This window comes from Macrobrachium nipponense, chromosome 23 (genome assembly GCF_015104395.2).
Source record: "Macrobrachium nipponense isolate FS-2020 chromosome 23, ASM1510439v2, whole genome shotgun sequence".
NCBI classification, from domain to species: domain Eukaryota; kingdom Metazoa; phylum Arthropoda; class Malacostraca; order Decapoda; family Palaemonidae; genus Macrobrachium; species Macrobrachium nipponense.
Window position 1 is genome coordinate 6670807 of NC_061090.1, and position 16238 is coordinate 6687044.

Sequence of the window (16238 nt, forward strand, 5' to 3'; positions counted from 1 at the left end):
AGATAATTAAGAAAGTGCCAATATCTTACGAGTTACAACTCGTGATATTGGATCCGAACTGGATTATAGCGGTTCTCGCGGTTTTAAATACCTTTATCATTCATATCTTGTATCTATGGAATTGATACTGCAAGTAGCCTTATACGGTACGCCGCTAGAACACTTTTCCACATATTCAAGCCAACCATTAATTTATCAAATATATAAAAAAATATATAAATAAATAAATATAAAAAATAAAATAAATATGGATACAAGTGGAGTCAATATAATACACTCCGTAAGAAGTCGGAAGGGTTACAAATTATAATAAAAAAAGGAATCATGATAAAATCAATAAGCAAAAACGTAACCATAGGTTAATTAAATATCCAAATATATATGTGTAAAGATTTGAACTCTAACTTAACGCTTTAGTAATGACAAATAAGCTAAAAGTTCAAACACATATCAAAACCTACTGACATATTGTCTGTCCCGGTGATTTATATTCGTAGTCAAAAAATAAATAAATAAATAAATAAATAAATAAAATAAAATAAAAGAGATTTTAAAGTCAGGAAGTCTAGAAGTGAAAATGTATATCTATGGAATAATCCTATATGAATCTTATACAGGCCTAATAATATATATAGAATTTGTATGGAAACCTTTTTCATTGGTTTGAATAAGGAATATTTAATTTAACATAATTACATTTATTTACAATCATGCAGATTTCCAACATGAAACTAATATATTGTTCAATTTTGGTACTGTTTTTTTTTCAGACATTTTTCTCATGTGGGTGGAGAATTAAAACAAAAAAATATCATTTGAAAATACTAAAGTCGTATTTAATTACAGCAAGTCACATAACTCTTAGCTGGCTGAGAGCAATCTCCTGCCAAGTGACGACGTCATCATTGCCGATTCATCATTGTTCCTTATAACCTCAATAATCTGCTTGCATAGGCTTCATCTGTGTGTGTCGTCTCGCGCTTGCAAAGCAGGTTGCTGGAGAAAGGAATGCTTAGCCCAAACTTCTCATGGGCAAGGCAGACGTTAGGTACAAGTGTCTATCCGTATGCGCAATGCAACTACAAAAATAAGCAAATAGAATTTCTATAACATCAAAATGGATTAATTTTTTCTGAACCTCATAGACAATTAGAGTCAATAATTTAGCTTATGACATTGGTAAACGGACATTTAGAAGTATCAAGACATGTATATGAAAAATTTACTTGCAACATTAGCCTATGACAATTCAAGTAAATCACATTCATGGGAAAATGTCACATTTTCTTGAAAAAACCCAAAGTTTATATAGAAATTAGTTACATAGTGAGTTCTTTCGTTGAATCTCTAGCCTATTAATAAAGTTTAAAAATTAACCTCAGAGGATGCGCGCGAGAAAATTGAATATGAAACTTTTGTTAGGGGCACATAGGATCAGATTTTATCACAACTTAATTTCAGTTAGCATAGAGAAATACAGAATCATGATTAGTATTCTCTTTGACTCTTATGTTGCCTGGTAATCTTACAAATAGCTCCGTTTTCCACTTCTTTGTCTAGTAACTTACTACCAGTAATATCGAATTTTCTTTGGGATTCGTATTGATATCTGTTTATTTTTTATAATTATGGATATTTTTGCAAGTCATCATAGACCTGGATAGGTTCACTCATTGTTAATGCCATGGATAAAAAAGTTTGTACAGCTGACTCTTCTGAATTCCACAAATATCAGCGAATTCATGTGGGTTAAGTCTGGTTCTAAATGGCTTTCTCCCCCCCTGTATTTGGATGTCATCTGAATTTACTTTGCCCTCGTGACAAGTATAATTTCACTTGCAGGCTGATTAATGGAACCTGGTTACAGTATCCTGCAGTACGAGAGTTTCACATTGCAACTTCAAAAAATCGTTCGTCGCAGCGGACGACTACAGTCAAGTAACAACCACCTACAATGTGAAAGGAATTTCTTGGACTTCTTCGACCGACACCCGTATCCCGTCGTTAATCTCGTTTTAATGCGGAACGCTCCGGCGGCTGTCGGAAATCGACAACAAAAGGGACATACTTCCGACAATTACAACCCGAAGGATATTCAACTCTACTTTGCTGGCGAAGGACTCGTGCTGGGGGTGATTTTATTCATCGCGAACGTATTCGTGTAGCTTAGGATGCAGAGAACAAATATGAGCGCTAAATAGAACATTGGACCCCGCCCAGGCAAATTTTCCCCTTGTTTTAACCATTTGGAATTGGCCCTTTCATTTGGCTATAGGTGGTTGTCTGGAACTGTGTAATGGACGAAAAGTTGTTCGAACGCTAATTAAATGTGTAGTAGTATAACCTCGGTCATGTATCCTATATATATAAAGTATCATGTATCCAAATGATCATAAATAACAGAATCGAAATATATTTTTGCGTGTACGCACTAGGAATCTATATATAAATGATCATAAATAATAACAGAATCGAAATATATCTTTGCGTGTACACAATACGAATCTATTTAAAGTGCACATATATTATTCATAATTGTATGAATCCATATACATATGTATAAACAAATCAGGTAGCCTATAATCAATCTGTTACCTTTTATCTTACCAATAACTGCAGATATATAACAGTTAGCATAAAAATCAACGAATCAATCAGCATGAACATTAATAATTTTATCAATTCATATGATGAAATTTTATCAGTTAAAAATATGATTTTTATCATGTTAATCTTTGTTCTATGCAATTATCAGAGTACATTAGTATTTTCTGTAGCATATGTATCTTAATGAGATGAAGTGAAAAACTGTATCAGTATATATATCACGTGATCACTATTATTTACGAATATCATATGCATATTATGTCTAATATTTTATTACTTGAATCTGTGTTTGTGTACACCATGAATTTTTTTTACTTATAAGTACTTTCTATTTATATATATATTCACATAGTGTCTGTATCACACTCCTATAGGTCAAATGCAAGTCAAGTTTGAGTAATATTCAGTAGTTGGTTTTGGTAGCTGACCGAGCTTTTATGTAAGTGTTACATAATAAAAATATGGAATGTTAGTCCATATATATAAAAGACTAAAAACTAAACGAAAAGCAGGTTCAACTAGAATTTGCGTTGCAGGAATGTGATCAAACTAGAGACGCTAAAGATGACGTATATACAACAAAGTAGGCTAAGATAACATGCCGTCACCTGTAGTCATTCAATTGTTTATAAACTTTAGTCCAAGCTTCCTGCTTGAGACAAACACCGTGACCTATAACTCAAGCGGCCTACGTGATTAGTAACTATGTCATCTGATTGTATGTTCGCATGTAACTATGTCATCTGATTGTATGTTCGTATGTTCGAGCTACTGTCTGCTTCCTTTATGACTGGTAACCGAGATGGTAGTAGAACAGAATAGAGTTAGCTATCGTCATTAGAAGACCTGTATCTCTTTACCTAAGCTTTATCATGTAGAGAGAATAGAATTAGCCATCATCATTGGCAGAAGCGATCAAGCTCGTCATTAGAAGACTTGTACAATCATACCTGATCTTCACCATGTAAACTCAGAAGAATATATATATTTTTATACTTCGTGTTTTCTACAAGAACCTCACCTCATCACCGAATCATCATGAGTTTAACACATCGTCGTCATAACCAAAGAAGATAATACCGACTTCGTAAGTGATCTACAAACCCCAAGACACTCCAATGAATATGGAAGTGCAATACCAACCGACTTAGCGTAAGATTATCGCAAGTCTAACATTACCTCATAGGGCGCCTTATTATACAACGGCAACAGCCCTAAAACAATATAAAACATATATATAATATACATATATATATATATAGATATATAGATATATATATATATATATATGTTATAATTATATATATATATATATATATATATATATATCTATATATATAATATATTATATAGATATATATATATATATATATATGTGTGTGTGTGTGGTGTGTGTGTGTGTGTGTGTGTGTGCTAAAAATATTAAGCCGTAACTGTCAAATTCACCAAATCTGAGTGACCAACACCCAAGTGAAATTATAATCAGTTCCCCTTGTGTATCAGTTGCTTGTTCCATATTTCCTTGGTGCATTAGGTGATGCAATACGACCTTAGGGAATTTATATAGGCATCACCACATTATTTTCACTGTATGAAAAGAAATGCTACGCAACGGAATAACTCAAATTATGCCATCTTTCAGAATCAGTAATGATGAAAATTCGATGTTATCACACTTGCTTATTGGAAGCCAGATTACTCTATCATAGATATAGGTATATTCTGTCAGCGTGCAATAGATCAAAAGTGATATTGTAACTTTGCACTTAAAATCGACCTCAGAATACAATGGTATCGACTGTATAAATTGCTATCAACCGTTGCATTCTATGATCATTTCTTATTTCTACAGCGAGAGAAAATTCAGTTGTAGAGTAGGTTTTCACAATTGCATTCCTACATCTGCAGAGAGAGTCAATAATCAAGAAAGAATTCAGCTGTAGACTGTTTTCACACTAAGTGTTATTGCATTCCTACTACAGAGAGAGAGAAAGATTAATCAAGGAGAATTCGGCTCTATAGATTAAGTTTATAGTACTAAATCAATCCAGGATGGTGTTATCAATAGTTTTTTTCTGTCTTTCTTTGTTATGGACAATGCCTAGCTTGTTTGATTGTATTGTGCTGTGATCGTTTCTCGTGAAAATCCTTTATACATCACTTGTTAAGATAACTAGAAGCATATTTATGTAAACAGGCGTAACTACATGGGAGACTGGTGTGTCCACAAATAGGGTCCTTTCTTGATTGGACGAAGAATAACCGTTAATAGCTTAAAATTGTGGTCCACTTTACGAGTGAGGACAGCCGCCTGTTGTTAGGTCCACTATTACACTGGGCTATCTTCAGCAGCTGATGTTCAATAGACTTGTCGTCTAATGTTTTTAACTAAATTAATGTGAAAATGTACTTGTGCTACGTAGAGGGCAAGTTCGTCTGCACGTATTGCGATAAAGATAATGTAAATGGAATTCACAAAGAAAAAAAGGGGGCTTGCGTTCATATTGCTTTAAAGCGGCTGAAAATACGACAACCGAGGAGATCTGAGCCATATGACTGCATTTACAATGCGCGAAACTGACTTTCTTGATTATTATTAGTATTAATTAATATATGGCAATTGGTAATGCCTGACTGTTATTACTTGCCAGATGTTTTGATAGAGTTTGAGACTAATATCATGGTCTTTAACGAAATTTTCTATGTAAATTAAAGACACACGAACTTCTCTACTAAATTCTAAGTTATTCCAACAATTTAACTTCTCCCTTGTGGCAAGATACATACATTAAATGTATGTGCAAATCATAATCAGCTGGCAACACTGTGACAAACAATACTCATGTGCCGTGTTCAGTAACTCGACAAATGCTGAATGGCTGTAAAGTCAACGAAATTTGAATTTGACACATTTCATTGAGTCAAAAAAATTACCTTTGAGCGAATAAATAGCCATATGAGACTAAAGATATGCTTAAAATCTATTACATTTTGGAACTATTGGGATTATGTTTAAAGTTTAAAATGTCACAATTGAAAATAATAAAGCAACTTCATCCGAAGCCGCAGCCAAGCCCCTAGAATCGAAGCCATTCGGAATGCGCTTTCTTATGTTCTGCCCACAACAAAGTCAACAAAACTCATCCTGGGATGAGGACAGACAATGAGACATCTACAAACATGATGTTGATGATGATGATGATTCGCAGCTCAGTTGTTGTGTAGCAATGTGTGAAATGGGGAAATAACGATATGGCTTATGTGAACGTAGCGGAATGGAGCCCCGATCAGGTGTCCGAGTGGCTTAAAGGTAAGGAGGTGGACGAAATAAGGTTGCTGTTGAGTGCTCTCATAGAAGGCGAGTCCTTGAGAAAAGTTCAACTGACAGGATGTGAAGGAAGTTTGCTGCTCTCAGGACGTGTTGACAAGTTAAAAGACACCGCCCTTGTAATTGCTTTGCTTACTCCCATTAGTATTTTTCATGTTATTCATTCATTGTTGGGTTTCGGCGAGGGTGGAACTGTAGGGGCGTTAAGTCCTTTTCACAATTGCCGGAGTTGGTCTTTATTGGGGGTATTTTACAAGGCTAATCAAACCTCTTATCCCGAGAGACTAAACTGGAAATAATCTTGGGTGATTAACGTACCTTTAGGCATAACTTTGCCTTATGTAGTGGACTGTCATCTTAGCCTATCGAGTTCCGATTAGCCTATAACGTTAGACTTTCATGTCGCTGTTTAGTTATACCTAGGTAGGTAGCATATCAAACTTACCTACCTACCTAGCCTAGTACGTAGGTATGAAATCTTGGCCCAACATTTATGAAAAGAGTTTTAAAAGCTTTATGTTAACGTTCTTTGTGTGTCTGTAACTGCACATTAGTATTACTGATAATATGCTATTTGTATAGGTACATCCTATGAATTGAAATCATTACGATGTAGTCTTTGTATACTAGGCTATCTGATTTAAGGTGCACTGGATAAGGTTAGGTTTTGAGGAGGCATCTTAAGGAAGGTTAGGTTAGGGTGTATTCCTGTTGAAATAAGGTCTGTTAGTTTATTAGGTAGGATTATATTTAGCTAGAAATCAACAAATTCATTTTGTTGAAATTTTATCAGAATATGAAGGGGAGTGGTAAAACAGAAATAGGTACTAGTTGATTAGTTAATGAATTGGATTAGAATTATGTGAAACCCCATCAAATAGCAAAGCTATGACAAATGATAACACTGAATTTTGTATACAGACTAAATTTTACCCTGGTGACAAAAAGTTGACTGACTGGAAACATACTACTACCTAGTTTGAACATGCAAGCAAGATGGTTGCAAGTTGTCTGAGCCAAGGTGCACTTTTAAATGGTTTAGTGCCTGTAGATATGTTTCCCAAAGATTTCACAAATAAATCCAGCATGATATGTGATGGAATGGGAATATACCTTTGAAGACTTTAACATAGCCTATTCAACATGACATGGACAGGATGTGATTGCAGATCGAAGGAAAGACTTTGCTGATGAGTATTTCAGTGTAAGAGAAATTGACAAGAGAAGGAAACTAGGTAGAAATGCATAGAAAGGGTTATTTAATACAGTAACCTAAGTGGGCTTTAAGCTGTGAAGCTTTTTTAGTGTTATGTTAGTGTGTATTTGACAGTTAATGTAAAGTCGTCGTACACTTTATGATTCTAAAAAATGTCTCGGCATACATCAACACCAAAATTTCACACCTAAATAAACATGAGAATCATAACAATTGATAAACCACCAAGCACAAGTAAGAGATAGTTCCTAGACGAATTCAGTGACCACCTCAACTCGTTGGCAGATTACAGAAATATACTGATTTGTGGGGACTTCAACCTACACTTAGATGATAACGATGACAAAGATGTCAAAGAATTTATAGTTACTTGAAAGCCATGGCCTCGTAAATGTTTTGAGAACATTTTCATCATTATTGAACCATACTATTGACTTATTGATAAAAAAAAAAGAAGATTGTGAGTAGTGAGGAGAAAAAAAAAAAAACGAGATTGTGAGCAACATACAAGTTGAACCTGAATGTGTGATATCTCCAATGCATAAGTTAGTTACATTTAGTATAAATATCTGGTAAGGCTTTACATTGAAAAAAAAAAAACTATAACCTACAGAAAGAAAACTATCTTTAATTAAAGCAGATAAATTTATTGTTGTTAGCATAATGAAAATGGGGGAAACAAGCCAAGAGTGCAGATGTAATTCGAGGAATACCTTGACAGGCGACCAAGTGTGTGTAAGCTGTTGTGTAGTCTACGGCTAAAGTATACTGACGTCAAACTAAGTACAGTGATAAATGTCCAGAAGTAACAAGGCAAATAATAAATAATATGGTTAAAGAATATGCCAAATGGTTTAATAGTGAATTATGTGAAACTAAGAAAAGGAAAATTAAAATGGAAGATTTGGGGAAAAGATCGAAAGAATCAAGAAGCAGTGAAAATTGGTCTCTGTATAAAACAGCTAGAAATCAGCACAATGACTTGATTGTGGAAACCAACAAAATACATATTACCATAAAATGTTTAGTTAAGAGAAAAACACCCCCAAAATCCATGACAATTTAGCCAGGATATTGAAACTCAAGAAAGAAAAAGTTCTCCCCAATGTACAGGCAGTCCCTGGTTTACAATGTTCCGAGGTTGCAACGCGTTTCAATTATATTTATCAGAAATTATTTCCAGGTTTACGGCGCATGTCCCAGGGTTACAAAGCTTATGACTCCGATCTGACAGAAGAAATATGACTCCAAAAATGCAATACTTGAAGTGTTTTTTTATGAAAAATGCAATAAAGATTTAGTTTACATAGTTTTTCATGCAGCCAAAGCATTAAAAGTAAGTTTTTTTAGGAATTTTGACGATTTTCCGGCTTACAACTATTTTCGCCTTACGATGGCTCAAGAACGGAACCCCCGTCGTAAGCCGGGGACTGCTTGTAATTAGTGACCACAAAGACCTGGCTGATAACTTTGCAAACTACTTTGAAGAAAAAATAGAAAGAATCTGTCAATTAGGATAAGGAGGACCCTCCAGATCTCCCAGTGATCACGATGAGAAATAGCAAATTCAGTAAATTTAAAGAACTGAATATGAATGACTGAAAAAGTTATGAGGAAAGCAAAAAAACAAATGTGAAAATTACCCGTTTCCCTTAAGTGATTTAAAAGCCAAAAAACTTTGGTCAGTTGTGGGAGCTATATTTTGATATTGTCAAAACAAGTTTATCATGGGTATGCTTCCTAAATAGTGAAAAGCTTGCTTGTATAAAGTCGGCCTATAAAGGAAAAAGGGATAAATAAAATGTAAACTTATGTAGAAATGGTAGTTTACGAACAAATGTGGGAACACTTGAAACAACTGAACATTATACCTGATGACCAGTCATTGTACAGAAAAAAGCCACTCAACAGAGTGCACATTCTGCACAGTTATAAATATGGTAAAAATGATAGCAAATGGAAAATGTGGCATCCGGTTATGCTTGACCTAAGTGCAGCATTCAACACAGTTGACCATAACCTGTTGCTTGAATACCTGAGAGCAGTAGACATCAAATGGTATAAAAGCTACTAAGAAAACAGGAAGGTTACAGTGGTCACTATATCAAATGTAAAGTCAGAATTGTATGTCAGAGAGAGCATTTGTATATTGTGCACCAAGACTATACAACAAAATATATACTGCCTGAAGTGAAGATCATACAAGAAGAAAGCAAATGATACTGATGAGAAAACACTAAAAGACAATTATAAAATATAAGAAGCACATTATTTTGAAAACGTACAAGGGCCCACCAGAGAGAGAATTATCCCTATGGAGGGCTGTCATAAAACCAAACAAAATGAACAGTATAGGATGAGAGATTTTTTTTACAGAGCACAGAGTGCTATTGGTAAAGTGGGACCATATAAGAATCTAATGTAAGTAAGAGGGAATTGTTAAGTAGAATAAATGTTCTTGTCAGAAATACTTAATGCATTAGTTTCTCCTGTCTAATAATAAAGGAGGGGAATGCAGTGGTTGTTTTAGTGTATGGGGGAAACAAAAATAAGTATAGTATGGTTGTGCAACTTGATCCAACTCTCCATGACTTGATGAACTAACCCAAAGCACCATGCCATTCCTGGACTCTTGGACCCCACAACCTAATCTGACAAGGGTGCTGTAGATATAGAAATACAGGGATGCACTGCAGCCTAACCTCAAAACAAAATTCTTCCTGACCCTTCCCCCCCATGCCTACCTGACCTAGTTGCCATAAATCAGAATCAATATTTGGTTACCATATTTGTTGCTTTATCAATATCCTCAAAATCTATGGGTACCCCCTAAAACCTAACCAATCTCGAAGGCTTAAAACACTGATACTGTTATTTGGGCCTCTTATTAGGATTAGGAATGAGTATATCAAAGGTCAACAAAGTGGGTTTGAAATATCAAAGCAAATGTAGGAAGAGAGACCGAGATGGTACAGGCATCTGTTGAGAAGGGAAGATGACTATATATTGGAAAGCATGCTATCGAGATGAATTGCAGGGTAGAAGGAGTGGAAGACTAAGAAAGAGATAGAAAGACTCTATGAGGGAGGACTTGAGAGAGAAGGGACTTAATGAAGCAGAAGCGCACCACAGAGGTAGATGGCGACCCCATATAGAAACAGAACTAAGCTGAGATGATGATGATGATGATTTGGGTCTCCCATTGTTGTTAAATAAAATGGGAGCTCTGTTGATTTGGAAACAAATATCTGATTTGTCAAAATCACACCCAAAGCTATCAGACAAACTGATGTACTCTAGGCTAATTGCTATTTGAATTACTGGTACTACTTATACATCGCCAAATATGGCTATATCTTTTTGATACTGATAAATTACTGAATCCATATTGAGCGTAGTATGTAAACAGTTTTAACAAAACACAATTTGTTCATGCAACTTACCTGTCAGATATATATATAGCTGATAATTTCCGACACCGACAGAATTTAAAACTTACGACACACGTAGTGGGAGTCAGGTGGTTAGTACCCATTCCCGCCGCTGGGAGGCGGGTATCAGGAATCATTCCCATTTTCTATTCATAATTTTTCTGTCGCCGGTGTTGTGAACATCTGTTTACAGCACCTCCGTCTGGATTTGGAAACTTATTGCTACTTGAGTATCCCCTTTTGGTTCTTTTTTTTGGATTTAATTGATTGGATCGGTGGCTAGGCACACGTTATTAGTGGATTGATTTGATTTTGGTTTGGACTTTTCTTGGAGTAGAGGTAGGCTACTGAAAGCTTCAGTAGACCCACATACGGTATGTAAGAGTTGCAGGGAGCATGAATGTGTGTATGAAAGCCGTTGCAAGGAGTGCGAAAGACTAACAGATCTGAGTGAAGGCGTATGAGACCTATCTTAGGAAACTTGAAAAGGATAGGTTAAGGAGGTCTTCCTCAGGAGTGTTTCAGGCGTTCAAGATTAATGTTTCTCCTGTTAACCCTCCTTCTGTTAATGCTCCTAACCCTGTAGTTTTGCCTCCGGGCCCTGAAACAGTGTCTGTAGAGAGTAATACTTATCCTTAATATTGGAGTCGATATCGTAATCTAGAATCAAAAGTGTTGGCTCGTGAGAGCAAAGGTGACGTGCAAAAGTGCAGTGATACACCGCCCCTTGTGTAGTGGGAGGGTGGGGCGTCAGATCGGCCTCGCCGAGTTTCGCCTCTAGGCCTGCGGACCTAAGCTTGACTCCCAGGACCTGGGAGAGGAGCATGTCGAAAGCCGAAGGAGGGTTACAAGGAACCCCCACCGATCTGACGTGCCTTCGGCAGTTACTGATGAAAAATCCCCAGACTGCCAGGAGCGTGCGCGTGCACGCCTATCAAGGAGTGTTTTTCGTCATCGGAGGCTTTTCATCCCCACGTAAAGGGTGGAGTCTCAAGGTGCTTCACGTCCGCTGAAAAGGACGGCGCGTAATGTTGACGCTTCACGTCCTAGTTCGCCGCTTTTGCGATCTTCGCCTGACAGTGCGTTCGCTGCTTTTCCGCCGCAGAAAAGGCGTAGGGAGTCTTCGGACTTGGATTTTCAGTTAGCTCGTGTGAGCGATACGGTCGCTCCAGAGCTCGGGAAGAGGCCGTACCTGGGAGGAGGAGGGGCGTCCCCTCGCCGCTCTCCTGCTCACAGGATCAGTCCCTCCCCAGAGCAGGAAGATTCGCCTAACAAGAGAATGATTCAGTCACTGCAGCAGCAACTTCAGGACGCTCTGCTGCTAGAGAGGCTCTTCCGCGTCGTAGGAAGATGAGAAGCTTCCTGGAAAAGTCGAAGAACCCGCTCTTTTTCTCCTCAAGCACCCGCTCTCTCTTCGTTCGAGTCTCCCTCTAGAGTTCGATCTGCTCCCCAGCAGCTCTCTAGAGGAGGTGAGAAGTTCGCTTCTCGCTCTCAGATGATATATCTCCCGCTCGCAAGTCTTCGCATGTTCGCAAGCGAGTGATCGACGCTGAGCGCGCTTCTGTGCAAGTGGAGCGCGCTTCAGGTGCCGCCAGACGCGCACCTGTTGTGGATAAACGTGCACCAGTGAGCGGCAGCCGTCGCTGACTGACGCTCGGCGCGCACCAGTGGAAGCCAAGCGTGCACTAGTTGGACGCTCGGTGCGCGCCAGTGGACGCCAAGCGTGGTGTTGGTAGAAGTCGAGCGCGCACCTGTCGACGCCAAACGTGCGGATTCGGACGCCAAGCGCGCGCTGGTAGACACCAGTCCCTCACCGATGCAAGTTTCAGGTGGATGAAGGAACCCTTCATGGGCGTCAGTTTTCTTCAGAGTTTCCTCCTACTTCTCCAGTTTCTGAGGAAGGAGTTAGCGACGATTTAGTAGAAGCAGAGGAAGAACAACAAACAGCTACTGTCTCATCGGACTATAAAGTTTTGATGCGTCTGCTACAGTCGGAGTTCGGAGAAAACTTTTTCAACCGGAAGCCCCTCGTACTCCTCTTCTCAATTTTCTTCTTTTAAGGCAACGAAGGCATCGGGGTTCATTAAAATGAAGAAGTCGCTTTCCACGAAGCAAGCGTTCCGGAAAGTCAATTAATGGATGGAGAAGGAGGAAAGCGTCAGGAAATCCTCTTTAGCTTTACCGCCTTTCAAGACTCTGCGGTAAAGGAGGCATGTGGTATGAGACAGGAGAGGGACATAGGCGTTAAACTACCAGCCTCTGCTCAAGGTGACTTTGGGAGCATCGTAGACGCCTCCAGAAGAGCCCTTCTGTCTTCATCAAAAGTCACGTGGACCCATAACGAGTTCGACTTTTCATCTAAAGGCCTCTTCAGGACTCTAGAGGTCTTCAACTTTCTTGACTGGTGTCTTGGAGTTTTAGATGCCAGGTCAAGGAGTTCTGATACTATTAGTCTGGGGGAGCTTTTTTTTTTGTCCAGGCGTACTTTCTTGTATGGACAAGGCCGTCAGGGATGGTTCTGAGGAGTTGGCTACGCACTTTAGCTCGGGGATTCTTAAGAAGAGAGCGCTCTTTTGTAACTTCACGGCCAAATCCGTCTCTCCAACGCAAAAGGCGGGACTTGCTCTTCGCTCCTTTCTCAGACCATCTCTTTCCCCAGGCTATGGTTAGGACATAGCTTCAGCCTTCAGGAAAAGGCAACGCAAGATCTTCTGGCTCAGTCTTGAAGGCTAGCAAGTGCCAGCAGCTCTTCGGGAGCTCGTTTGCCAAGAAAATCGAAGCCCTTTCGTGCTGACTTTCCTCTGGGAAACTTTCCGCGAAAGCAGCCTCCCGAGGAAGAGGCTCTTCCAGAGGAAAAACCCCTGCTCCGTCAAAGAGTAGGAAGTGAGTCGGAAGTCCTTCAGACGCCGGTAGGAGCCCAGGCTTCTTCGATCGCGAGAGCCTGGGAAGAGAGAGATGCCGACCCTTGTCGCTGGATGTCGTGAGGGAAAGGGTACAGGATCCCGTTCTGAAGTTCGCCCCCCGCTATCCTCAACACCAAAGGATTTGTCTCCCTCTTATCGAGGAGAGAAGCAGAAAGTGCTTTTTCGATCTGCTGGAAACAAATGATCGAGAAGCAAGCGGTAGAACAGGTCTTCGACCTGGAATCACCAGGGTTTTACAACCGCCTGTCCTGGTGCCGAAACATTCGGGGGGGGGGGGTGGCGACCCGTCCTCGATGTCAGCAGTCTAAATCTCTTTGTGATAAAGAAGAAATTCAAGATGGAGACGACTCAATCGGTGCTGTCAGCTTTGAGACCGGGGGATTGGATGGTCTCACTGACCTCCAAGACGCGTATTTTTCACGTCCCCATCCATCCCCAATCAAGGAAATACCTGCGATTTGTCCTGAAGGGGAGGTATTCCAATTCAGGGCACTTTGCTTCGGTCTGACCACAGCGCCGATGTTTTTCACCATTCTAATGAAGAACGTAGCAAGGCTGCTTCATTTGGAGAATATACGGATCTCTCTCTACCTAGACGACTGGCTTATTCGAGCCTCATCGCGCGAACGGTTGTCTGGAGGACCTGCACACGACCATGACGTTAGCAAAGTCCCTGGGGCTTTCTGGTAAACCTCGAAAAGTCGCATTTGACTCCGTCTCAATCTTTAGTCTATCTGGGGATTCAGATGGACTCAGTGGCTTTTCGGGCTTTTCCGTCCCAGGGGCGACAACTTCAATGCTTGGAGAAAGTGGCGACCTTTCTGGGGAAGGAAACATGCTCGGTGAGGGAATGGATGAGTTTGCTGGGGACCATTTCCTCACTGGAGAAGTTTGTTTCTCTGGGAAGGCTCCACCTCAGACCTCTTCAATTCTTCCTAGCCAACAGTTGGAAGAACAAGCAAGATCTGGAGGCGATCTTGTGCTTAACGAGAGAGGTGAAGGATTACCTAAGTGGTGGTCAGATCCTCGGAAGCTCGCAGAAGGGCTCTCCCTCAAACTTCGGAACCCCGACCTAGTGTTGTTTTCCGACGCGTCGTCCACGGGTTGGGGAGCAACACTAGGAGGGAAAGAAGTGTCGGGCACCTGGAGAGGGGAACAGGTGTCCTGGCACATCAATCTGAAAGAGCTGTCAGCCATTTATCTGGCTCTCAGGTTTTTCCAGGAAGAAGTATCCGGCAAAGTCGTTCAGATCAATGCGGACAACACCACAGCGCTGGCATACCTAAGAAATCAAGGGGGAACTCACTCGCCTTCTCTGTTTGCCATCGCAAAGGAACTCCTGTTGTGGGCAAAAGCACAAGAAGTCACGATCCTGACAAGGTTCGTGTCAGGAGTACAGAATGTTTCGGTGGGCGGACCTTCTCAGTCGACGAGGACAGCTGTTGCCGACAGAGGTGGACCCTTCACCAAGAGGTTTGCCAGTCGCTGGGAATCTGTGGGGCTGTCCACAGGTGGATGTCTTCGCAACGTCCAGGACGAGAAGACTTCAACTCTATTGCTCGCCAGTTCTGGACCCGGGAGCAGTCGCAGTAGAACGCCCTACTTTGGAGTTGGTCGGGCCTAGACATATACGCTTTTCCCCCGCTCAAGATCCTCGGGGAAGTGATGAGGAAGTTTGCGGCATCGGAAGGAGCAGAGGATGACACTCATCGCCCCTTATGGCCGGCAGCCGACTGGTTCACAGAGGTGATGTCCTTCCTGGTAGACTTTCCGAGGACTCTACCCTTAAGGAAAGATCTACTCAGACAGCCCCACTTCGAGAGGTACCACAAAACCTCCCCGCTCTGAGTCTGACTGCGTTCAGACATCAAGAAGTTGGCCAGAGCGAGGGTTTTTCAAGACCTGTGGCGAAGGCGATTGCCACTGCAAGGAGGCCCTCCTCGATCGCTATGTACCAATCGAAGTGGGCTGTCTTCAGATCCTGGTGCAGGAAGAAGGGCATTTCCTCCACCACAACCTCTGTGAGCCAGATAGCTGACTTCCTTCTTCATCTGAGAGAAGAAGTGAAGTTGGCTGTTCCGACTATTGAAAGGCTACACGGAGCGTGCTTTCTGTAGTCTTTAGACACAGAGGACTCGATTTGTCTAATAATAGGGACATTCACGATCTCATTAGATCGTTCGAAACTAGGAAGGTAGTCCAGCCTAAAGTACCCTCGTGGAACTTGGATGTGGTACTCAAATATTTGATGTCGAGTAACTTCGAACCGCTTCATTCAGTTTCTATCAGGAATCTGACGAAGAAAACGATCTTCCTAACCGCTCTGGCGACGGCGAAGAGGGTTAGCGAAATTCAGGCCATTAGCAAGCAGATCGGCTTTTTCAGAAAAGTAGTGCGGTGTGTTCTTTAAGTCCCATGTTCTTAGCAAAGAACGAGAATCCTTCCAACCCGTGGCCGAGGTCCTTCGAAATCAAAGGGTTGGCAGATATAGTTGGGAACGAACGTGAGAGATTCCTGTGTCCTGTCAGGGCTCTAAAGTTCTATCTGCAGAGAACTAAAGCTTGCAGAGGTTCATCGGACAATTTGTGGTGTTCAGTGAGGAAACCTGATCTTCCTATGTCGAAAAAACGCACTTGGCGTTCTTCATCAGGAATACGATTCAAGAAGCGCATAATAAGTGTAGTGACAGTGATTTAAAGCTTCTGAAAGTAAAAGCTCACGAAGTGAGAGCT

The 16238-nt window shown here is 40.4% G+C and overlaps 1 protein-coding gene across 2 annotated transcripts in view; it reads left to right on the forward strand.

Moving 5' to 3' along the window:
* Positions 1-5738: 5738 nt before the first annotated feature.
* The window catches only part of LOC135198457 (uncharacterized), a 236539-nt gene continuing 226039 nt past the window's right edge, over positions 5739-16238 (forward strand). For both annotated transcript variants that reach the window (XM_064226023.1, XM_064226032.1), the window contains exon 1: positions 5739-5917. In XM_064226023.1, the coding sequence (XP_064082093.1) occupies positions 5860-5917 (58 nt within the window). In that variant the 5' untranslated portion in view covers positions 5739-5859. The remainder of the gene's footprint in view (positions 5918-16238) is intronic.